This window comes from Pleurodeles waltl, chromosome 8 (genome assembly GCF_031143425.1).
Source record: "Pleurodeles waltl isolate 20211129_DDA chromosome 8, aPleWal1.hap1.20221129, whole genome shotgun sequence".
In the NCBI taxonomy this organism is placed as follows: Eukaryota; Metazoa; Chordata; class Amphibia; order Caudata; family Salamandridae; genus Pleurodeles; species Pleurodeles waltl.
The window spans coordinates 531111096-531137137 of NC_090447.1; the positions used below are offsets into that span (position 1 = coordinate 531111096).

The window sequence follows — 26042 nt, forward strand, 5'->3', positions numbered from 1 at the left end:
AAATATTTGTGAACTGTATTTTAGCATGGGTAAATACAATGTGTAGATTTGCTCATGTAAAAATCTATTGAGCATTTGCAAGTTCATTTTCCCTCCAGCCACTTTCTTCCCAACCCTGGAAGAAGTTCTAATTCTGCCATTGTCAGGAGTAAATGTCCAATCTTTCTTATTATGGGAAAATATTAGAGAGAAGCTGGTAAAAATCTTTAAAACATGCAGGTTAGTAGGTTTGCAGACTCAAAGGCATTCCAGCCTTAGAACTATTGCTTACTGCTTCCTCCAGCCCCAGTATGCAGATCTGCAGAAAGGTGGCAAAATAAGGAAATTGCTACAGTAGGGATTGAAACTGCAAGTATTCAAGCCCTACTATGGTAGTAGCCCTGGCATAATCAGAGAGGTTATTATCAGAGCACTTACATAATGAGATTGCTGCCATAATTTGTCGCCACACTACATGGCACCAAAGGGACAAGTAGATCTTTTTACAGGACAAGTAGATTTGAGAATCAACCTGTCCACTGGACAAGTAGATATTTTAATAAATTCCACACCCCTGAATTTTGTAACAAGGTATTCTAAGAAGAGGTGCCAGCCTGAAATGTAGATGTCTAGCTGGCCTATAGATGCAAAGCTTTTGTTGGAGGAAGATTGGCCCATTCTTATTTATAGCTCTGTTTCTTAAGCTTTGAAGGCGGTGAATCCAGCTACCATACCCAGTGTAATTACCTTATTCCTAAAGCGACTAGGTACAAATGGGGTGGCTGAAAATGAGTATTTCAGCAGCATTCATTACCCTTTGTACCTTATGAAGTATGATTAGTAGTCCACTCTGCTATAGACCGTTGCCATTATGGAGCTGGGAGAGGACAAGGAAGATGATGGCATGTACTTTTTACCAGAAACCTAGATATTGGTAAATGTCATGGGCCTCTCTTCCTGTAGAAGTATTGTTTGAAAACCTGGTTAACTTGTGCTGTGAGCACGAGACTGAAGTCCACGGTTACCCCTAGATTTCTCACCTGGGCAGACTTTGGCATTAGGCCAAGTTGTGGAGGCCCTATTATGATCAATGGTGGTTATTTGCTAGATGCAAGCATTTCAATATTTAACATGTTTAGTTTGAGGTGGTTAGATATCATCCATTGGAGGCATTGTCAAATTGACCACAGGCGGAGATCAGATGGGTTTTTAAGGGTAAGTATGATTTGTGTCCACAACCGTAACAGGTTTGTTTGAAGGAGGAGATTAAGTCTGTTAGAGGGTTATAGTAAATTTTTGAAGAGGAGGGAGTGTGTTGTAAGAGCCCTTAGGCACAGCAGCTGTCAGACTCAGTGGTTCGGATGAAAACGGTGGAATTGAGATAATGTGGGATCTGTCCGAGAGAAAGGATGCAACCCACTTAAGTACAGGTCCATGCACTCTAGTGTTGTCAAGTCTCAGTAGACATGTAGGATGATGTACATTATCCAAGAAAGAGGAGAGTTTGCATAATATAAATGGCAATACTCCCTTTTAATCCACAGTAAATTTAATATCATCCCATGGTGGAATCAACGCTCAATGTCACGGTCATGCTAAAATCCTATTTGGTAATTGGGCAGAAGGGTAGTTTCTTCAGTAAGTGCAGAGATTAGTCTTGAGCAGATCTTTGAATAATTTTGCCTATAAATGGTCTGTTGCATAATTGCTTGGTACTTAGAGGAATCACTAGGTTGAAGGCCCATGATTTTCATGATTGGTGTTATTTAAGATATGAGTTCCTTTGCAAACACTTTTGTTGAGTATTTTTTTGAATATGATTTGGAAATTGATCTACTTGTGATTCTGACCTACTAGTTTGTGCAGCAGTGATAGCCTTCTGCAGTCAATGAATCTGTTTGATGTTCTACAGAGATTTCACTTGGTTAATAATTTCAGCAATATAGAGAGCAGAGCCTAAGGAGTGGAGATGGAGTACTAATCAGGTAGATGAGTGAGGTTTCAGGGAAGGTTTGAGAGAGAAGATGTGCACAGTAGGAGAAGAATATCTGGCTGATGTGTAAAGTAGAGGATTAGAAATAGTGGAAAATGATGGATTAGTTGGTGAGCTGTATGGGAGGAAGGAATTTTATGGTGTGTCATTTGAGCTCAATAAGTGGGTGTGAGTGAGAGCAGAGTAAGGAAAATGTTAGATGAAAGAAAAGACTTCCAGCCAAGAATTTCATCAACACCTAAGGGAAGCGTAAATCGTGGGAAGGTGGCAGATGGGTGGGCTGTTGATTTGTGATGGATAGAAATGGGGAAGAAAGTGGGTTCACAGGAGGCACAGCAAATGGAGGGTGGTCAGTTAGTGGGAGTAATTTGGTGAGGGAAGAAGAGAATTTAGAAAGGAAAAGGGAAGAACAGAGGAGAGTTAGAACATAAGTAGGGTTGTTGCTCGTTGGAATATCTTACTGAATTGTAGGTATTTGTTGGTTTTAGGGATCAGCACTATAGTAGAGGGTCCTTCCTCTTCAAAACGCACACATCATCATTACAGTAGAAAACTGCAACCAGACTTGAAGAATTGAGTACCCAATGCATTTCCCAGATACACATTAAATCCCTGACTTTCTCATTACCCAGAATAGAAAAATTACCCAAAAAGTACATCAAACTCTTAAAATTCCTCAAAGTGAACAAAGAGGGGGGGAGAGGGTAGACCAGGGAATGACACAGGATGGCGTACAAATAATTCCTTCTTACTTGGTACAGTACCCACTTGGGTATTTCAGGGAGAACACTAACCTAAAATCTGTGGATCAATAGCAATCTTTCCCCATGACTACTCAGCACCCCCCTTCCCAGGGACTGCACTCCTATAGAAGTAATCTGCATTCACCCCTTGTAAACTTCGTAGGAGTGCCCTTTGTTGCATCTACCTGTGAAAAAGTTAACCTGTTGCCATTGTAGGGCACCCATGGCAGCTGTCCCAATGAGGACTCCAATGGCTTAACTAACAGTTCCTTGTTATGGATGAGGCAGCACGTGGACAAATGCAGTGTGTCTGGTGAAACAGGTGGAACAGAAGAAAGTGATTTTAGAGTAGTTTTTTCTTGCTTTTGATTACTTAAAATCAAATTATCATGCATTTATTTTTTGATACCGCTAGTAACTGATTTTATAAACTGAACAGTGATATTAAAAGTACAGTGCAACAGAATTGAGTTAGGTGTTCAAACCTGTAACAAAAAATCTAAGAGATAGCCTACCTCAATACCCACTATGATGAGCCGCGAGTGTAGTGCAAAATCAATGAATTCAACTACGCACCCTTTTATCATGGGGTTTTGCCTACTAAAAACAAATACGCTACCTCTCCAAAAGGTGGAAGGTATAATAAAAAGAAAAAAAAAAGAAATGCTGCCTCTCCCATTCTCACTGCGCTCTCAGAAGTCTTAAACAGCAGCAGACCACATGAGAGTTATGAGGAACCCTGGTGAAACTAAATTAGATGTTAAGGAGCCGAAGAAATAACTAATTTGTGTCTTATCTTTTTCCTCTTACTGAAACGAGCCCATTCTTTCAACTTGAGTGAGCACAGTGTTTTGCAATACATTTGAAGATAGCCTTGATTTCCCTGAAACTACTGCCAAGAAAGAGGTTATAGTAAGAACCTCCATGTTTTATAAATACTGTTCAGGGTATATACTATGGAGTTCAACTTTAGTTGGAGTAACACTTGCTGTAACTTAAAACCTCTTTTTATTTCTAATATAGTTATAATCGGATGCTCTTTTATTATATGTTCACCTTTTCACCACTTGCCTTGGCTAAAATTTCTCTGCTTCAAAATATAATTGCAGTATTTTGTGCATTGACCAGAAATCCATCTATTACATTGTATTTATTCAGTGCTATGAAAGAACATTATAAACCTGCAACAATGTGAACACGCATTCTAGTATTGTCATCCTGTTTGCTGCATGCATTTGTGTATTATTTTTTGTTTTTTTTTATTCATTTTTTTTTAAAGTGGGAGTTCTTCCTCGTTCAATCTGGTCTTAAGTCTTATATAGCAGTTAAATAGCCTTTAACAGCAAAAGTGTTTTCAAATGTTTGCAAAGCTTCAGTCACAGAAATGGTCTATCAATTTCATCGAAAGCCGTTTGAAAATCTATTAAATATACACGCATCCTCATCTTCTTTGGGTGCAGACTTTGATGACTCAGTAATGAAGTGCAACAATGTTATCCGTAGTATTGCTGTGTGGCTGGAAACTTGTTTGAGGAACCAATTCTTACCAGAGGTCTGATTTCATCCTAAATATAGGATGTGAGATGCCAGGATCTTCTTTCTTTTAAAAAATTCTGTAAGGTTGCCATCCAAAAAGCAGGTTTAGTTCGGTGAGCCATATATGTCCTATAAAGGGTGCAAAGTGAGAAGGGCCAAAACTCTATCTTTCTTAAAAAGACTGTTTGGCATCTCATGAAGCCCTAAACCTCCATCTGACCTTGAACCCTTTATTAATATTGTGACTTATTCACAGATTACTATAAACAGTTCCTGCCCGTTATTGAATGGGATCCCTTAACCCCTACAGTGCGGGCGTTGACCACTGGCAGACGCCCAGACTACCTCCTGGTGCGGGTCACGACCAGTGGCCGACACCAGGGAGGGGGTTCAAAAATATCCTGGGAGACATGGAAGATCTTCTGTGTCTCCCCCCGGCCCCCACGCGCCCCTTTGTGACGTCAGCGCACCACAAGGCGCGCTGACATCACTGTTTATTTTGCAGCCACTTCCTGCTCTGGTGGGAAAACAGCCCCAAACGGCCTCCCCAACGTTCAGGAAGACCTCTTTTGAAAGGGGAGACTCTCCCAGCTTTGATCGAAGGCCAGGAACTAGACACCAGGGATTTCACTTGGGTGTGGGGGGGAGGGGGTCGGCCCCTTTGGCCAACGGGCCGCCCACATAACCCCCCCCCCCCCGGGCATGTATATATTTTTTTAAATGTAGGTTTACCCCTGGAGGGGCCGGATCGCGCCTCCAAGGGTGTAAAACAAATTTTACAAATAAAAAAAAAAAAATACAAAAAAAAAAATGAAATGGACAGGGGATCGCCCGTGAGCGGGGTGACCCCCTGTGGGAGGCAATCATTTTTTTTTTTTTACAGCTATATGGTTTCCTTGGGGGCCACCAAAGCTGGACGCCGAGCTTTCGACTCCGAAGAGTGTGGACATCGGCTCGGCTTGCATGTGGAGTTTTTAAGAGATTCACTCGACTCCGGCATCGAAATGGGTGTGGCCTTTATCGGCGCCGAACCCGAAGGTCGCTCACCGACTATTTTCTTTCAGGACGGAACCATGGCTCTCTGGCAGTGGTGCATCCAAGGCCTTAATAAGTCTCTTGGAAGTGGGTGTAGGGGCAGTTGTACTCACATGCTGAGCCGCAGTGATGGATTGGCTGCCTTCTTTCGAGTCTGATTTAGAGTCGGTGTCTGGATCTTCTATGGTGTCGTACTCTGTATGTTTCCACGCCATTTCAAGTCTCCTCGCTCTCCGGTCATAAAGTGTCTCTTTCGACTGGAATGACCGACAAGCTTCACAGTCTTCTTCTCGATGCTCGGGAGAAAGACAGAGATTACATACCACGTGTTGATCTGTACATGGGAATTTTGGGTGGCATTGAGGACAGAATAGGAATGGAGTCTGATCCATCAGGCTTCGGCGTAGTAGGCCTGAACAGGCCCGAGTGGGGCACGTGCACCCAAAAGGGCGTTTTCTGGTTTCCGACAGTACTGTACATACTTCAACTGATGCGTTTCAACTGTAGATTTTAGGCAGAAATAAAAAAAGTCAAGTAACTCTTGTCATTATGTTTCTGCTAGAAAATGATCTGACTTTTGTCTAGTGGCCGTTTTGATGCCATAAAGTAGCGCAGAAGGTTTTTATTCCTACTGAAAGGATAAAAACTGTATTATATGTGCATAGCAGAGTGGATTAGTAATGCCAGCCATTATCTGCGCTATAATACAAATTAAATGTATGTGCGAGGGGGCTATGGAGAGATAAAATACACTTTTTTCTGGGTGGTAGTGAGGGAATCGGAGGAGGAGGTAATGGGAGTCGGAGAACCAATAATGATTGTTGGGCTGGGTGCTAGAGGCGCTAAGGACTGTGACAATTGGTATGTGACAAGGTGATGTAATAGTGTGTCTTTTTTTTGTGTTTTTTGAGTGTCTTGAGAGAACATGCTGTAAGGTGACCTCTACAGTTGCAGGTATCACACACACAACCACCGGCAATTTTGTGACTGTCTACATAGGCTAGTGTTTTGAAGCAACAGTTTAGCCAGCAGAAGAGATGGCATCTCATTGGATGACTGATGCTCAAACCCTAACTCTGGATATAGAGGACAGCTCTGACGTAGGATCAGAGACTGAAACAGCAGATACTGAGACAGCATCTGAGGGACAGGACAATGGCGCAGACTCTGGGAGTGATTTTTCAGTCAGAAGAGCCCATTCGATAAGTCCTCTTCCAGTGATTGTGAGGAAGGTGATGAGGACAGTCCTGCTGTCCCTTCGCAAGCACAGTCTGTGCAGTGAGACAATAGCGGGTTAGCCCAACCCAGAGAGTGGGTGCATGCAGCGGCAATCACAGAGAGAGTGCTCTCTTTGGAGCTCCCCAATTTAGTTTAGCTCCAAATTCCACCGCCAACTCGTATTTTGGAGACATCAAAATTATCTATCACAAAACAAACTGGTTTTGTAAGGCAGGCACCTGCATTTTTGGTCCGGGGCTCGGCGACCATATAGGGAAACATACCAAACCCTGGCATTTCTGATAACTAGACATCCGAGGGAGTCCACAGAGGTGTGACTTGTGTGGATTCCCCAAAGTTTTCTTACAAAGAATACCCTGCAAAGCTGAAATGTTTAATAAAAGTTCTATTTATTCTTGCATTCCTGTCACACAAACTACAGTAATATGCTGGGATCCACAAAATTCCTACCACCCAGTGTTTCCTCACCTGTCCTGAGAAAAACGCTACCCCACTTGACTGCCTGTCCCTAGTGCCTGTGTCAGGAATGGATCACCCCAGGTTCAACAGCTGCCCTCATGTAAGGACCAACATTAACCGTTGTGTGATCTATTCCTGTCGCGGGCACTCGGCCTACCTACACAAGTGAGGTGCCATTTGTATCAGGAGACTTTAGGGAATGCTGGGTGGAAGCAAATTTGCGGCTCCTCTCAGATTCCAGAACTTTCTATCACTGAAATTTGAGGGAAAAGTTTAGGTTTTCTTTTGGCCATATTTTGACGTTTGCAAAGGATTCTGGGTAACAGAACCTGGTGAGAGCCTCACAAGTCACCCATTCTTGGATTCCCCTAGGTGTCTAGTTTTCAAAAATGCACAGGTTTGGTAGGTTTCCTTAGGTGCCGGCTGAGCTAGAGGCCAAAATCCACAGCTAGGCATTTTCCAAAAAACACGTCAGTTTTCAATTTAAAAATGTGATGTGTCTATGTTGCATTTCCTGTCGCGGACATTAGGCCTACGCACGCAAGTGAGGTATTATTTTTATCAGGAGACTTGGGAGAACACAGAATAGCAGAACAAGTGTTATTGCCCCTTGTTTTTCTACATTTTTTCCTTCCAAATGTAAGACCGTGTGTAAAAAAGACGTCTATTTGAGAAATGCTCTGTAATTCACATGCTGGTATGGGAATCCCGGAATTCAGAGATGTGCAAATAACCACTTCTTCTCAACTCTTTATCTTGTGCCCATTTTGGAAATACAAAGGTTTTCTTGATAGCTATTTTTCAGTCTTTATATTTCAACAAATGAATTTCTGTATACCCGGTATAGAATGAAAACCCATTGCAAGGTGCAGCTCATTTATTGGCTCTAGGTATCTAGGTTCTTGATGAACCTACAAGCCCTATATATCCCTGCAACCAGAAGCTGAATTCAGAATGTTGTCTATTTTTCAGAAATGTGTAGCTTTTGGGATCCACCATTGGTTTCACACCCATTTCTGACACTAACTGGAAGGAGGATAAAAGCACAGAAAATAGTAAAAATGGGGTATGGCCCAATAAGATGCCAAAATTGTGTTGAAAAAATTTGGTTTTCTGATTCAAGTTTGCCTGTTCTTGAAAGCTGTTACGATGGTGATTTTAGCACCACAAACCCTTTGTTGATGCCATTTTCAGGGGAAAACAACACAAGCCTTCTTCTGCGGCCCTTTTTTCCCATATTTTGTTTTTTAAAAACATTTTCGCTATATTCTTGCTAATTTCTTGGTCTCCTCCAGGGGAATCCACAAACTTTGGGTACCTTTAGAATCCCTAGGATGTTGGAAAAAATAGATGCAAATTTTGGCATGGATAGCTTATGTGGTCAAACAGTTATGAAGGCCTAAGTGCGAACTACCTCAAATAGCCAAAAAAGGGCTCAGAATGGGGGGGAGGGCTCAGCAGGTAAGGGGTTAAGACTTTGACATCCTCAGACAATGTCAGCTCATGAGTTTCCTAGTTACGGTCTGAAACTGAGTCTCTTGAATTTTCTCTGGAATCTTAGTTCAATCACCTTTTTATCAGTTTGTGATAGAATGTACACAATAGTCATTTGCATTGCAAAGAAAGTTTAAATCCCAGTCTCTGGGAGAAAATGCTGAATCTGTGAAAGTCTCCGATAATGCATGAAATGTGAAATTAGAGAGTCTTGGCAAACCTTTGCATCATAACTCAGGCCGCAGATTATAGGTCTGCAATGATAAAGGTCAGAAAGATGGGTCAAAGTCCACAGGAATCAAATTCTAGCCTGACACATTGCAACCAGCCTTGAAGTAGTAGAGGGTTCTTTGATTTTTCCTGTTTGGCAGGGCCTGGTGCACTTCAGTTTCTAATGGAAATAAAAGTGGGTTGCAGTGATCTTCTCAATGGTAACGAACAGCAACGTGGGAGCAAGTGCCCAATAATCCGAAAGGAAAGCCTGAGACCTTGTGATTAGCCTTGTAGTAGTCTGGTTTTTCCCTAAAAAGGGCCCAAAGCCACAGTTCTTGGATGAACAAAGTAAGCAAAGGCTGCGTTACAGGGCATGCGTGAGATAAAATATCCAACAGACTCAATCAACACATTGTTGGCTGGAGCCAGCAATCAAAGAGGCTGAATAGTGAGTTGTCTACAAAGGAAATTAGACCTGTTGAATAATATTGTTTTAGATCAAAAGGCCCTTAGGCAAGAGCAGAATTAATGTGGGAAGGTGGATAGCGGGGTCGGCAAGGCAGAGCAAATCGGAATGAAAGTTAACTCTTGGTGACATGTAAAAGGTATTTTCCACAAGGCTGGTCGGTAACAGAAGAGCTGGAATAATATTGCAGAAAATGAAAACTTCCAAATCTGTGCCAGGACACCCTCCTAGTAGGAAAAAGTGAAGCAGAGAAAGTCTCCTTCCACCACATCATCGTTTCCCTTTTTTCCCTTTATAAACCCTGGAATGTCAATCACTATTATTAATGTAAGTAGACGTTGTCTGTGAGGAAATTTTAGGTGGGAGAATGGCTCTTCATGTAAACTAGAAAGTCCAATGGTCTCTGCGATCTAAGAAAAGTATTGTACATGCATGGAGGGCTGGATTCAGAAGGCCGCTTTGTTCTCGTGTTTTCGGGGCAGCAGCCTCCCATGTTCTTTGTCTCACCTTTGTACGTACAGGGTGCAGGCTTTGCTTGGGTCTGAGCCATGTCATGACTAGGGCTCACCCAGTTAGTGCTCTTCTGCCTTTGAGAACATGGCACCAACCCCTGCTCAAAATTATGGTTTACCTCAGCATAGCAGGAGCAGCTGGAATCTCTGCTTTTTAAACATATGAGTTGGTTATGCTCGGGTTGCAAACCTTGCTCACTGTTCAACAACTTTTCTCGCTAATGAGGTGTATTTGCCCAGCAGAAGGAAGTATCCCTTCTTTTCAAAAGGAGCATGACTGCTGTTCCCATCAACAACTTACATCCTTACACGTTTAGCATCTTTTTTTATTAATTTCACAGCATCTCTGCCTTGCACATATTGCCATATATATTACAAGACCTCTTCGGGATACTCCCTTCCTTTTTTGGGGTACAGCACACTGCGGCCCACTGCCCCTCAGGCTAGGTTGGTGCTGTATTAAAGCCAATATATTTGGCCCCTGCACCCCTCCACGCTCATGGACTACCTTTAACAGAGACAATCTAGTTAAATGCCCACTTCTAGCATTATAGAAACTTTGAAACACAATAAGAGACCTGCAGTGTAAATGGTAACATCCAGCTTATTGCAAGTATATTTTGTTCATCTGTCTCTCACCCCTCTTCTTCCATCACACTGCCAGGCGCTACGCTCCAAGACCAGATAAGGTGTGCAACAAAAGTGCCTACTCTGGTGGCAGTTAGCAATTATTACTTGTACAGTAGGAACAAGTCCATTGTATCAAGTGACAGATTCACGCAATTACTTCTTCCTATTTATCGGATAATGTATTTTTCAGTTATTGCATTAGGGAGCATACTGTATGCAGATTCTTGACATTTTAAACATGTTATGTATATTCACATGACTGATTATTATTTTGTGCTCCAGATTCGAATAGATAAAGATATATCTGAATACCTTCACTAGTGCGGTGTGCTAGAAAAACAGAGTTCATTATCAGTGGGTGTAAACTATGAGCATGTTCATTATTATCAGTATAATATGTAATACAGTCTTCATAACCAACCTTTATGAGGTTTTGGAAAGAAACTGGGTTCAACACAAGTTCAATTACTTACATAATCTGGGAGGGGGGCCAGGCCCAAATTTATTTGGGAAAAATCGTGGGCCCACTTCAGATGTCCATAATCAAGGGTGCTGACCACATTAAGGACAAAGCCTTCTTCCTGTATAACCCCTGACAGATGTGGGGCCGTGTAATGTATTGATTTATTATCTTTATGGGCCTTGTTTTCGTTGGTGTGGAGTGTTGACACGTTTAGACCTCTTGTAATTGTGGGGTCTCCTCAGCACGGTGTGATAGTGAACCTGGAATGAGCAGGAATTCTGTATTAGTAATGAGACAGGCCAGATCCTGAAAGGGACGGGGCAATGATTACAAAAAACAATTACTTTAAGTTTGAACGTTTGTGTTGTCTAAATAAGGCATGGCCGCTACAGCAAGATGTGATACAGGTGTGGGAGTTGTAATCTGTATGACAAGATCAATGAAGTCACTGTGAGGAATGGCTATGGTATCACTCGATACATGAAACACATATCTTTTTGTTTTACAGGAAGTCTTGTGGGAACAGGATTACTAAAATGTAATTAAAACAGATCAGATTTGAAAAAATAAAGATAGGTACATTGAGGTGCCCAGAGGCCATAATAGTGAATATACGTACTAAGCAATGTGCAGCAGCTCTGCACTTGATCACAGGTGGATGGGTGCACTTTGATAATGGGAGCTAAAAAAAGGATAAACACATAAAACTCTGAGCAATGAAGGACATGAAGCCAACCCGAGTAATTTTAGGCACATCTTGATGTCAGGACAGTGTGGTGTTATTGTTGAGTGTTAAGCATATCTTGGGTTTGGCAGACTTAGAGAGTGCGTTTTGCAAAGTTAGTCTACACTGAGCCACCTGTGGGTCACCAGTGTTCATGAGAATGCAAAGGAAGCCGCCATACAAGTTAGCAGCAGAGCTATGATGCATGACTACGTGACATCTGGGATTTCTGGGAAATGTAGGTTGAACAGGTCACCTAGTGGAGGTGTGGTCAAACAATGCTGCTGTCTCCCACACTCGCGGTCCTGGGGATAGGTAGTGTAAGTTTGACACTACGAGTGAGCGCATTATGCAGCTGGTGGTCCAAAAAGTGGATGCTCAGTAGTTGCCAATTTAATGTTTTTGGGTGTGGTTGGTAATTTATTGGGCAGTCAAGGGAATCATGGTAAAAATGCATGTTAGGCGGGTCCTATGATCCTTCAATATATTGAAAGGACTGGAAAAAATGTAGTGGCTTATATATTCTTTTGGTCAGTTCAAGACAGAATTTATTGTGTTGAAGGTTTTAATCATATGTGCTTCTTTCCTTAGCAAATGTCTGACACCTTTATTATGATATTTTAAAATGACACCCAATATTGTCCATTTGATCTCGTTTTCTATTTGGGAGCATTGATTAAAGTGTTTAAACAAAGGTGTTGTGATTACCCCGCATTGGATGCATGATTTAAATTGGCTGATGCGCTTTCTAACCTTGATTTGTTTTGCCTAGATACAGTTGCTTGAGGAGGCAAAATGTGCCATATGACATTATTCATGTTACAGTTGGAGAATGTTATATGTATGTGTAGTGCCTTCGATTGCTTAGCTGTAGAATGAACATTCGCTAAATGTATTGTGTCCTATGAATGTTTCCAGGTTCTGTAAGTCTCTAATTGTTCTTTGAGTCTGGGAGGTGGGATCTCAGTGTAGGCTCTTGCTGGGTGATCTTTGATGTTTCTCCTTTTCTTTAAGGCAAAGATAGGCTGTGGAATGAATGTTTTTAGTGTGGAAAAATATGCAGTTGTGGATTTTTTTAAAGATTAGTTGAAGGACTTAAGGTGGTGACAAAAACCGTAGCTTCCTGATTATTCTTCGTTCTTCTTTCCAGTAATGTCTGAATTACTCCACTTTTTCTGAATAAATTCTGGAAATCTTTACGAACTGTACCTAAGGTAGGTTGTCTCACAAGGTCTTAGGATGGAAACTAGCATATCTTAAGGGACTGCTTCAGTTAATAGATTGTGTATACTGTAGTTCTCAAATTACATATGATTATGTAGAAATCAAAAACATTGATTTTGGTTTTGTCACAGGTCATGTTGAATTTGATGTCCTGTCACTTACGAGTCAACCCTGGAAAAAAAAAAGGTGTATTTCATTGGAGTTACCAGTCGAGATACTATCATCGGTGTATCTGTACCAAATAGTTATCATCTCTGTGAATGGATTGTTATCATAGATGTCTTTCGTCTTATTATGCCATTTAGAGGGCTGTCCTTTCTGGAGCAAAGGGGGCCCCATAGCAGTCACCTTAATTTGCAAATAGAAATTGCCTTAGAATAGGAAGAAATTCCTTGGCAAAACAATTTTAGCTAAAGGTAAGACAAAGTAAGTAGGTACCAGATTGTTAAGGCACAGTTCTATGATTTTTAATTCTTTGGGGGAATGGTGTACATTAGGTACATCTAATGTAAGCAGGATCTGAGACCTCATGTTGAATCGGAGCCCTTCAATGTGGTTAAAAATCAGTGGTTTCTTAGATATTATTTATTTTGTATTATTCAGAAATTGCCTCAAGAAAGTTAACTTATTTGGATAGAGGTTCAGGGATAGAGCCACATTCAGAAACAGTGAGTCTTCTTGGGGGCTTTCTGTGGCCCTCATGTATTTTGGGAAGGAGATATACCACTGGAATTCTGTGTTTTATTGGACACAAAACTAAATTCATTTCGACCAATCCAGCCTTCGAGTAGCCCACGTTTCAGTAATTGATCTATTTCATCCATTGGCTGTGTGCTGGGGTCTCTCTCAGGTTTTCTGTAGCAATTGGGATCCGAAACTTGTCTAAGTACTTCAGAAATGTAGTCACATGTATTGAAAACCATTATTGCTCCTCATTTATCAGCAGGTAAAGGAGGAGTGACTCCGGCCCATGTGTAACAATCCGCTTTGGACCCTGTTGCATAATACGCTCACTTGTAGTGCCTGACTTACACCACTTATTGCCAGGGACCCTAAGGGTGGCACATGGCTTCACTGTGCCTGCACTAGATACTCTGATCATAGTAAACTTCCCAGTAAGCCCATGTGTTGCACAGTGATGCATCCTATCCCAGTTTCTCGCTCATATGGCGGCTTCTTTAAACTGTGCATCCTCACAAATGCTGGGATTCCAAAAGTGGCTGCCAAATCACTCATTTCTGCAAAACACACCCTCTGCATCCCCTAAAGCCAAGATGTGGTTAACACACTGCAATCATCAATATAATAAACCAACGTATTGCATAGCCACCCATCTGCCAGGAGTTATAAAGGATGGTGGCTTGATATTCATGTGGTCTGCACCACTGATTAAGAACGTTTGCAATGGGGAACACGTTTTTCACAAAAAAGTAGCCATTCCCCAGTGTGATTCTATATGTACTGGACCGATATTGAACCCAGTTTCCATCCAGAAACTGTCTATAAATGTTAGTCAAGAAGAGTTTATTATACATCATACCTAACTGAAAATAATTAACATGCATGAAGTTTGCACCGTTGGCACTAGTCTCTGATTTTGACCACACTTTTAGCGCTGGTAAAGGGTTTTCTCATACATCTTTTTACCGATTTGATTCTGGAGCTCAAGATTATGATCATTATGTGACTGTAGGTAAAATGTTTTCCCTAATATAATGTCTTAAATATATCAAGAATTATCAATTGTGAATTTTATATTGAGTTTGCTTTCATATGATGTATTTCTGTATTCCGTTCTGTTCAAATAAAAATATATATTTCTAGAAATGTTTTAAATTTCATGAATCTGTATACATCATGCTTCCTGTTGAACTAATTGAAAAATATGATCTGCAAAATATGAAGAAGTAATTGTGTGATTGTCACTTGAAACAATGGATGTGTTCATATTGTATATGTAGTATTTACTGACTGTCAGCAGAGGACACACTTTTGTGTTGTACAAATTGCTACCGAGATCCAGCTTCTTTGCATAACACGGCCCAAAACCTATTCCAGACAGTGCCAAGACAAAATAAGATTACCTCTCTGGTCCATTGCCCATGATCCCAATAGGCTCCCCACATAGGAACACAAAATATATAGCCCTCTGCCACTTGTGTGCCCCCCACATTATAGTGTCACCCAGTCCAAAAATCAATTTCCGAGCCCCACAGCTGGGTTTAAATGGCTATATAAATACTAGACCGCAATTTAATTGCAGCACTATTGAAGATAGGTTTATAGAATAGTGCATTGGTACATCATTATTTGTCTCTATAGTGTTTTTAATGTGTCCTTTTTAGGTGTTGCCTGAGACTGAGCATTGCACTGTTGTTGCCTGAACCTGTCCACTCATGTGTTGCTGCTTGCCCTGTCATTATTTCTTGCCCCTTCCCTCCTGTCCCCCTTTCACATTGTTGCATCCCTCTGTTGTTGCCTTTCCCTTTGCTCCTGCCACCCTCTTGCTTTCTTGCTTACCCTGTCCTCATCACCCCCTCTGACATTGTTGCTTACCCCGTTGTTGTTGCTTGCCCTGTCTTTCCCACCCTCCTTCCGCATTTTTGCTTCCCCCCATTCCTTTGTGTATTGTTGCTTGTCCTGTTGTTGCTTACCACATTTTTGCTTTCCCTGTTCCTACCACCACCTTATCGCTTTGTTGCTTGGCCAATCCCTCCTGTCCCCTTCCTTGTTCTTACTTGCTCAAATCCCACCCACATTGTTGCTTGCCCTGTCCCGTGTGTTTGCATGCCCCATCCCTGCAGCCCTCTTCCACCTGCTGCATCCTGCGTTTTTGCTTGCCCCGTCATTGGTGCTTTCCTGCCCTTTTTGCACATTTGCCATGTGATCCTCCTGTCATACCCAAAAAAAGTGGTATGTCTCATGCAGCACTCGCCACTTCATAGAACTTTTTCCCCCTAGCTTTCAGCTAAGCTCCAGTGCTGTACAACATGGCTAAAAGACATTGACCAAGCGCTGCTGTGATTTTGTCCACAATTGAAATTACAATTTTTCCCACTCATAACAATAGCAGATAAGTGGTGTTGATTTACAGATCTTTCTATTTCACCTGTGTTGCCAAACCTGCCATGCTGCAATTAATTCTTTATCAGTGTTGATGCAAAACGTTCTCACCTAGAACTCCTCATTCTGTTTGCAATGTCTTTGCAGGCTAGGCTACAGCGAGGACATTTGTTACTAAAACAGGGAAAACTAGACGAAGCTGAAGAGGACTTCAAGAAAGTGGTAAGTGAAGAGGACGACATACAATACCTAAATTCCCATTCATGATTTAAAAAAAAAAAAAAAAAAAAAAAACCCTGCTAGACTTTGTAGGTGAAAAGTTTTCAGGTACCGTTTTTGCATTTTTATCTCGTTCGTTTTATGTAACAATGACTGGCGGTTTGCCGATGGTGCTGTGTTTACAGAAGGTAATCAGACCTATGTCTCATACCAGTGCTTAACAGTCATGAGTCACTAAGGAAGGATTGCTAGGGAGCCATACAAGATCAGCCAGAAAAGAAAGCAATTTGGTTCCTGTTTAGCTGTTGGACTTGACGAGAGTGAGCAAAATTCACATAATTAGCTTTCATATAATTACACGGAATGCAAATCTGATATTTAGTGCTGTATTTTATCACAACATGTGTCTTCATGTGAATTTTTAAAATGAGGACGCATTTCACTGTACAGCATAGTGCAAAAAACACAAGTGGGACAACAAACATGCTTGTTTTTTTCCAGTCTGCTTTCTGGACCTTCGTTATTCTTACTTGCTGTTGGTAAAATTTAGCCGGGAATAGCACATAATGACAGTGTGGTGTAGTGACATACTTTCTTGAGTTTTAACAAGCATAGCCACAAAATTCCTGAAATTACCAGTAATACACCAGTGTAATTTAGTTTTCGCCTGGGCCTAGTAGGAGGCCGTATCTATTGAAGATTATGCTGAATGTATGATACTTAAGCTTCCTCTTTGGCAAACGAATAATCTTTCACATTGCATCCATAGCTAACTCTTCAAAGTAATGGTGCACAATTAGCTGGGTGCTCAGATATATGAATGAAAATCTGAACAAGATTCAAGATTAATGCGTGATGTACAATTCTGCCCTTGCACTGAAGTGTATAGAACGATGGGACAAACTTAAGCATTCAGTAATGATAACTGAGCAATGGGGCAAACCAAATGTACTGTTTAGGATAATGAACAGACTGGAGAGAATGGTATTTCATGACCATGTGTAGGCACTCTTGGAACAATGGTGCCGACTTTTGATGTAATGGTTGCATTGGCAAGTTGTTGGCAGTTCTTTATTTGTGTTTTGTAAATTCTTGGCACAACTATGCCCAAACCTGATCCTGTACGTGCACTGGCTAATATAAGAATTTATTGACTTATTTCTGGCAGTAGAAAGCTACAACCTTGTGAGATTGATGTAACCTTTCTGCATTCATTCAAGCACTTCCTCATTAATCCATTCACATACTCGCAAGTTCATCCATCCATTGATGTGTGTATTTGACCATTGATTCATTAATTCCTGCATGCACTGACTCATTCTTCCAAGTGTCCACTCATTATCACATTTGACCACTCACCCAAGGGAAACAACCTTTACCAAGCAGACTTTACAACGAATATGACTTTACAACACATGCCTCACCCTTCCATGCACAAACATGTACAAACTTGCCAATCACTTTCACTATAAACTTGTTAGTCCTTGTAGGAGTGGCAAAAGAAAACTGCGCTTGATGAGGTAACTTCAAGTCCGTTTATTCCCCAAAGATAGAGGTGTCGTAAGGGGTAGACTAGGGAAAAGCTGTACCCATGATGAGAGCTAGCACCAACTGAACTTGCTAAATACTCGCTATTAAACCTATACATTCCATTCCCACACATGCCCACGGAACACAGGCATTCTTCACACATGCATTCCACTGACCACACTTCACCTCCCCCCCTCCCCCCATGAGTCAAGTACAAAAGAAACTCAGAACGCAATGTGAAAACACCAGAATACTAATATGTACTCCAAAACAAAATCATGCAATTTGTAAGGCAAATGCCTGCTGTGCTTTACACAGCTTGACAGTGATTCTCCACCATCTGATTCCAGAACACAACCAGCGTTTAGCGTCACCAACCTTTGACACACCTTAGTTGCACTTCTTTGGTCCCTCAAAATGAGGAGTGGTCAGCTTAGGACAGCTTTGACTTCTTCAGAACAAAATTGAGGAAAACATTGATCCAAGCCACCTTAGAATCACTGTGCTGGGTATTTGAAAACTGACATTCTAGACAGATTCTGCACCTTTCTTCCTTTCACTCTCACAACATTTCTAATATCCACGGCAACACATACCAGATCAGGCCACTGTGGCAGGATTTTTACCAGATAAAAAAGCAGTTTGACTCTAGCCAAGTCACCAGCACAAATAGTTATTTTGGTACGTTTCCCCCTTTCATTTCATATAAATTGCCATCCTAGTTTATATGCGCTAACTGGTTCTCTTATCTCTCAGAAATTGACAGTTGATTGAACTCCAGCTCTGTTCTTCAGCCAACAAGGAACAAGCCTCAAGCCTTACTTATGCTCTTTCAATTACTCAAAGGGGGAACCTAATATTGGTAGATTTGCCAGAAAGGAGGGTAGCTAGGGAGACCTTCCTCTAGTCGATTCGACCATTGAAGGCAAACTGAATTGAATTGTTAGCCACTTTATTAAATCTTTCAACCTGTCCGTTGGTCTCAGTGTGGTACACCACAATGTTTGTTTTTCCTCACACCACACTAAGCATGGTATTCCTGCATAACTTCACTTAAAAAATTATGGACTATTGTCAAAGTCTGTCTGTTCATATCCAATTTGCACATTGTCAGATCGTATTCTAAGCAGGGAAGTTATCAATTTTCTTCCCTAGTCTTCCCAGGAGGGTCGTCTAAGTTTTCATCTCAAAGAGGATTTTTTATCTTGACCTTTTCTATTCCACTGAACACTAGGGCGAGTGATCTGAGATTGTGCGACTTATGTATGCGGCATCTGTGAACAAACATATGTTAATTAATGAATGAATACACTTTTGTTTGCCATGGAGTGGCGAGTAGACAGAATAATATATCCTATCTGCATTCAGAGAACTCCAGATCTAGATACATGTACTCTTGCTGTTGCCTCTGTAGATTTGGATGCCCAAGACGGTGGCCCCTTGAATCACTGTGATATCCTTGGGTGCATATTGAGTTATAGTTTCTCTCTCTCCCTCCCAAATACCTATCCTCATTGTTTGAAATTGTCTCCTTCACTGTCTGTGGTACCCCATGGATACCCAAATGCCCTACTCTCGTAGTTCGAGTAGGAAACCAAGTGTTCGGTGGCATGTGTAGCTGCAGATACACATGCTGTGCACAGTCCGCCGTCTGGTGTTGGGCTCGGAGTGTTACAAGTTGTTTTTCTTCGAAGAAGTCTTTTCGAGTCACGAGACCGAGGGACTCCTCCCACTTCGGTTCCATTGCGCATGGGCGTCGACTCCATCTTAGATTGTTTTTTTTCCGCCATCGGGTTCAGACGTGTTCCTTTTCGTTCCGTGTTTCGGGTCGGAAAGTTAGTCAGAATCTCGGAAAAATTAGTCGGTATTGTTTCGTTCGGTATCGGGTTAGTTAGAACAAATCGACACCGAATCTTGAAGAGCTCCGGTAGCCCTTCGGGGTAATTTCGATCCCCCGTCGGGGCCTGGTTGGCCCGACCGCGTGCGACTTCAAGACTGATGGAACGGACCCCGTTCCGATTCTGTCCTAAATGCCATAATAAATATCCTTATACGGATCAACATTTGCTCTGTAACTTGTGCCTCTCCCCCGAGCACAAGGAGGATACGTGCGAAGCCTGTCGCGCGTTTCGGTCGAGAAAAACGCTCAGAGACCGAAGAGCCAGGAGATTGTAGATGGCGTCCACGCCGACAGGACAACAACAGTTCGAGGAGGAAGAAGAAGAAACTTTCTCCATCCACGAGTCGGATTCCGAAGAACTCGACGCCGAAGAAACGTCAACCGTGAGTAAGACGTCGAAACAAAAAGCTCACGAAAAGACTGACAAAGCCCAGGGGACGCCACCGCCAACAGGCCATGGCTTAACCCGAAAAGTAGGTGACCGTCCATCGGCACCGAAAAAGGGCGAGCTGGTGTCGAAGTCATCCGACTCCGGTCGAGATACAGGCACGCAGCAATCTCGGGCCCGAGAGAGTGGCGCAGAAAAGATTCGGCACCGAGACAGCGGCACCGAAGTTGGTCGGCACCGAGAGGGCACAACGCAGAAAAGGAAAAAGATTTTGTCGGAGCCGAAAAAAATCTGTGGAAACGGTTTCGGTGCCGAAACATCCGGCATCCGAACCGAGAATTAGTTCCTACTCAGAGGAACAAGGACTGTCCTCTCAAATGAAAAAACACAGATTTGAAGAGGAATTACAAACATTAGAGCCAGATCACACGCAAAGGCGGCTCTTTATTCAAAAAGATACAGGGAAGATCAGCACTCTTCCCCCCAATCAAGATGAAAAGGAAACTTGCTTTCCAACAAGGAGACAAGCAACCACAAGCAAAGGTGGTAAAGAAAGTAACTCCACCACCTTCTCCACCACCATCAACTCATGCATCTCCGGCGCAAACTCCACCATTAACACACTCACCAGCTCATGCCACAATGAGCCAGGATGATCCAGATGCATGGGACCTCTACGACGCTCCAGTATCGGACAATAGCCCAGAGTCGTACCCAACTAAACCGTCACCACCTGAGGACAGTACATCATATGCACAGGTGGTCGCTAGGGCAGCCGAATTCCACAATGTATCACTACATTCAGAACCTATTGAGGATGACTTCCTCTTTAACACCCTGTCCTCCACCCATAGCCATTATCAAAGCCTTCCCATGCTCCCAGGAATGCTAAGGCACTCGAAACAAATATTTCAGGAGCCAGTTAAAGGCAGAGCAAGAACTCCAAGAGTGGAGAAAAAATATAAGGCACCACCCACAGACCCTATATTTATTACAACACAACTGACACCGGACTCAGTAGTTGTGGGGGCAGCTCGTAAGAGAGCCAACTCGCATACATCAGGCGACGCACCACCTCTGGACAAGGAGAGCCGCAAATTTGATGCTGCAGGAAAAAGGGTTGAAGCACAGGCAGCAAATCAGTGGCGTATCGCCAACTCGCAAGCACTCTTGGCGAGATATGACAGGGCTCATTGGGATGAAATGCAACATTTCATCGAACACCTACCCAAAGAGTTCCAAAAAAGAGCGCAACAGGTGGTGGAAGAGGGACAAAGTATCTCGAACAATCAGATATGGTCTCCCATGGATGCAGCAGATACAGCTGCAAGGACAATAAACACTGCAGTCACAATAAGGAGGCACGCATGGCTGCTCACATCTGGGTTCAAACCTGAAATACAACAGGCTGTGCTCAATATGCCGTTTAACGAACAGCAATTGTTTGGGCCGGAGTTGGACACTGCCATTGAAAAACTAAAAAAGGACACCGATACAGCCAAAGCCATGGGCGCACTGTACTCCCCGCAGAGCAGAGGCACATTTCGGAAGACACCTTTTAGGGGAGGGTTTCGAGGTCAACCCACAGAAACCAACACCTCACAGACAAGACCACCTACCTACCAGGGACAATATCAGAGGGGAGGTTTTCGGGGACAATACAGAGGAGGCCAATTCCCAAGAAATCGGGGAAAATTTCAAGGTCCCAAAACCCCTCAAAATAAACAGTGACTCACAAGTCACACAACCCCTTCACACAACACCAGTGGGGGGAAGACTAAGCCAGTTCTACAAATCTTGGGAGGAAATAACAACAGACACTTGGGTCTTAGCAATTATCCAACATGGTTATTACATAGAATTTCTCAAGTTCCCTCCAAACGTCCCACCGAAAACACACAATATGTCAAAACAACATATAGATCTTCTAGGACTAGAAGTTCAAGCATTACTGCAAAAGGACGCAATAGAATTAGTACCAAGTCTACAGAAAAACACAGGAGTTTACTCACTGTACTTTCTAATACCAAAAAAGGACAAAACTCTGAGACCAATACTAGATCTCAGAACACTAAATACCTACATCAAATCAGACCACGTTCACATGGTCACATTACAAGACGTAATCCCACTGCTCAAACAGCAAGACTACATGACAACATTAGACCTAAAAGATGCGTATTTCCATATACCGATACATCCATCACACAGGAAATACCTAAGGTTTGTATTCAAAGGAATACATTACCAATTCAAAGTGTTGCCATTCGGAATAACAACTGCGCCAAGAGTCTTTACAAAATGCCTAGCAGTAGTAGCTGCACATTTCAGAAGGCAGCAAATACACGTGTTCCCTTACTTAGACGACTGGTTAATCAAAACCAACACGCTAACAAAGTGTTCATATCACACAAAGTATGTCATACAGACCCTTCACAGGCTGGGTTTCTCCATCAACTATGCAAAGTTACACCTTTTGCCGTGCCAAACACAGCAATACTTAGGAGCGACAATCAACACAACAGAAGGGATAGCCACTCCAAGTCCACAAAGGGTTCAAACATTTCACAAGGTAATACAGGCCATGTGTCCATCACAAAAGATACAAGCAAAAATGGTATTAAAACTCCTAGGCATGATGTCTTCATGCATAGCCATTGTCCCAAACGCAAGGTTACACATGCGGCCCTTACAACAGTGCCTACCATCACAATGGTCACATGCACAGGGTCAACTTCTACATCTGGTGTTGATAGACCGCCAAACATACATCTCGCTTCTATGGTGGAACAGTACAAATTTAAACAAAGGGCGGCCTTTCCAAGACCCAGTGCCACAATACGTCATAACAACAGATGCTTCCATGACAGGGTGGGGAGCACACCTCAATCAACACAGCATCCAAGGACAATGGGACATACATCAAAGGCAGTTTCACATAAATCACCTAGAACTGTTAGCAGTATTTCTAGCGCTGAAAGCATTTCAGCCCATGATAACCCACAAATACATTCTTGTCAAAACAGACAACATGACCACAATGTATTATTTAAACAAACAGGGGGGGACACACTCGACACAGTTGTGTCTCCTAACACAAAAAATATGGCATTGGGCGATTCACAACCACATTCGCCTAATAGCACAATTTATTCCAGGGATCCAAAACCAGCTAGCAGACAATCTCTCTCGGGATCACCAACAAATCCACAAATGGGAAATTCACCCCCAAATACTGAACACTTGCTTTCAAATTTGGGGAACACCCCAAATAGACCTATTTGCAACAAAAGAAAACTCAAAATGCCAAGACTTCGCATCCAGGTACCCACACCACCAATCCCAAGGCAATGCTCTATGGATGAATTGGTCAGGGATATTTGCGTACGCTTTTCCCCCCTCTCCCTCTCCTTCCATATCTAGTAAACAGATTGAGTCAAAACAAACTCAAACTCATACTAATAGCACCAACATGGGCAAGACAACCTTGGTACACAACACTACTAGACCTGTCAGTAGTGCCTCATGTCAAGCTACCCAACAGACCAGATCTGTTAACACAAACAACAGATCAGGCATCCAAACCCAGCATCGCTGAATCTAGCAATTTGGCTCCTGAAATCCTAGAATTCGGACACTTAGACCTCACACAGGAATGTATGGAGGTCATAACACAAGCTAGAAGACCTTCCACTAGACACTGCTATGCAAATAAATGGAAAAGATTTGTTTGTTACTGCCATAACCATCAAATTCAACCATTACACGCATCTCCAAAAGATGTAGTAGGTTATTTGCTACATTTGCAAAAATCAAATCTAGCTTTTTCTTCCATAAAGATACATCTCACTGCAATATCTGCTTACCTGCAGATTACTCACTCAACTTCACTATTCAGAATACCAGTCATTAAAGCATTTATGGAAGGCCTAAAGAGAATTATACCACCAAGGACACCACCTGTTCCTTCATGGAACCTCAACATTGTCTTAACAAGACTCATGGGCCCACCTTTCGAGCCCATGCATTCTTGTGAAATGCAATACTTAACGTGGAAAGTTGCATTCCTCATTGCCATCACATCTCTAAGAAGAGTGAGTGAGATTCAGGCATTTACCATACAAGAACCATTTATTCAAATACATAAAAATAAGATAGTTCTAAGAACAAATCCAAAATTCTTACCAAAGGTTGTATCACCGTTCCACTTAAATCAAACAGTAGAATTACCAGTGTTCTTCCCACAGCCAGATTCCGTAGCTGAAAGAGCACTACATACATTAGACATCAAAAGAGCACTAATGTACTACATTGACAGAACTAAACTAATTAGAAAGACAAAACAACTATTTATCGCCTTTCAAAAACCTCATACAGGAAATCCTATTTCAAAACAAGGCATTGCTAGATGGATAGTTAGGTGCATTCAAACCTGCTATCTTAAAGCAAAGAGAGAGCTGCCTATTACACCAAAGGCACACTCAACCAGAAAGAAAGGTGCTACCATGGCCTTTCTAGGAAATATTCCAATGAACGAAATATGTAAGGCAGCAACATGGTCTACGCCTCATACATTTACTAAGCACTACTGTGTAGATGTGTTATCTGCACAACAAGCCACAGTAGGTCAAGCTGTACTAAGAACTTTATTTCAAACTACTTCAACTCCTACAGGCTGAACCACCGCTTTTGGGGAGATAACTGCTTACTAGTCTATGCACAGCATGTGTATCTGCAGCTACACATGCCACCGAACGGAAAATGTCACTTACCCAGTGTACATCTGTTCGTGGCATTAGTCGCTGCAGATTCACATGCACCCCCCCGCCTCCCCCGGGAGCCTGTAGCCGTTTAGAAGTAGATCTTCAACATTTGTACATTTGTAAATATATTACATTAAACCTTCATTTTGTACATACGTATCCACTCCATTGCATGGGCACTATTACTAGCATACGCAACTCCTACCTCACCCTCTGCGGGGAAAACAATCTAAGATGGAGTCGACGCCCATGCGCAATGGAACCGAAGTGGGAGGAGTCCCTCGGTCTCGTGACTCGAAAAGACTTCTTCGAAGAAAAACAACTTGTAACACTCCGAGCCCAACACCAGACGGCGGACTGTGCACAGCATGTGAATCTGCAGCGACTAATGCCACGAACAGATGTACACTGGGTAAGTGACATTTTCCATATCACTCCTTCACATAGTTCGTTTCTGTTCCTACCTTAAATGAATTGCCAGCAGCATCACTACCTAGACTTTGTTCATAAAAGAATGGTCCCTCCTGATAATAAAATATTGGAACATGACCTATGTGAAAAGTGTAACCCTGCTGTTCCAAAAAAAAAAAAACTCTGTTCACCAATTGCCAGTGTGGCTAACCAGATGTACCATGAACACAGCCCACATGTTCGGTCCCACTAGACTTTCTCCTTACAAGCATTAGGTTTCTGGCCTGCTCCTCAAGAGGTTCAAGCCAACTTATGCAGCAGCAGGTTGACAGCCAGCATGGTACATACTAGACCAGTGCCTTGCTCCTCTTCAAAGCGCAGATTGTACCTTTACCCAAACCGCCCTCCCACATCACCCCCCATCGTTCACACTCTGAGGGCATGTGTATCAGTAGACTGCACTGGTCCTTTTCAAAGAAAACGTTCATCCAGAAACTTGCCAGAGATTATGAAACTGGCATTGGCCATGCCAATCATTTTCTCCCTCTTCACATAGCACACAAGAATTAATACATGATTAGAAAGTACTGATGCTTATTTTTCACGTCCTGGTAATCTAACAGTCAGTGTGCACATTGAACCTGTTCTTTGTGTGAGAAAGCATACATTGCTGCCATGTTTCTTGTACTTTCTGCCCATGCTCTACCCGTATTGTATCTTAGTGAAGCTTGGTTAGCACATGCGCACGTTGCTAAAGCCAAAATGATTGGCTCTGTCTGGGGACAGTGCATTGTGAAAGTGACGTAAAAATGCACTGTGCAAAGGAGAGTAATAGAATGTTTCCGTTCTCTTAGTTGGTATGCCTGCTGCTAAAATGGCATGCGGCACTTTTTGAATATGGAGGTAAATTGTAAAGCATGAACTATCGCCCTTTCTGAGCTCTTGCTCCGTACCACTACAAAATGACCCATCTCATTATATTAAAACAAATTGTGCAAAAGATGTAAAAGCTGGAGAATGTGAATCTCCCTTGCTTATCGTTTGCCTTCTCACTTTAG

At 42.3% G+C, this 26042-nt stretch overlaps 1 protein-coding gene across 2 annotated transcripts in view; it reads left to right on the forward strand.

The window, feature by feature from the left end:
- The window catches only part of DNAJC3 (DnaJ heat shock protein family (Hsp40) member C3), a 280281-nt gene that overhangs the window by 62684 nt on the left and 191555 nt on the right, over positions 1-26042 (forward strand). For both annotated transcript variants that reach the window (XM_069204566.1, XM_069204565.1), the window contains one exon: positions 15921-15995. In XM_069204566.1, the coding sequence (XP_069060667.1) occupies positions 15921-15995 (75 nt within the window). The remainder of the gene's footprint in view (positions 1-15920; positions 15996-26042) is intronic.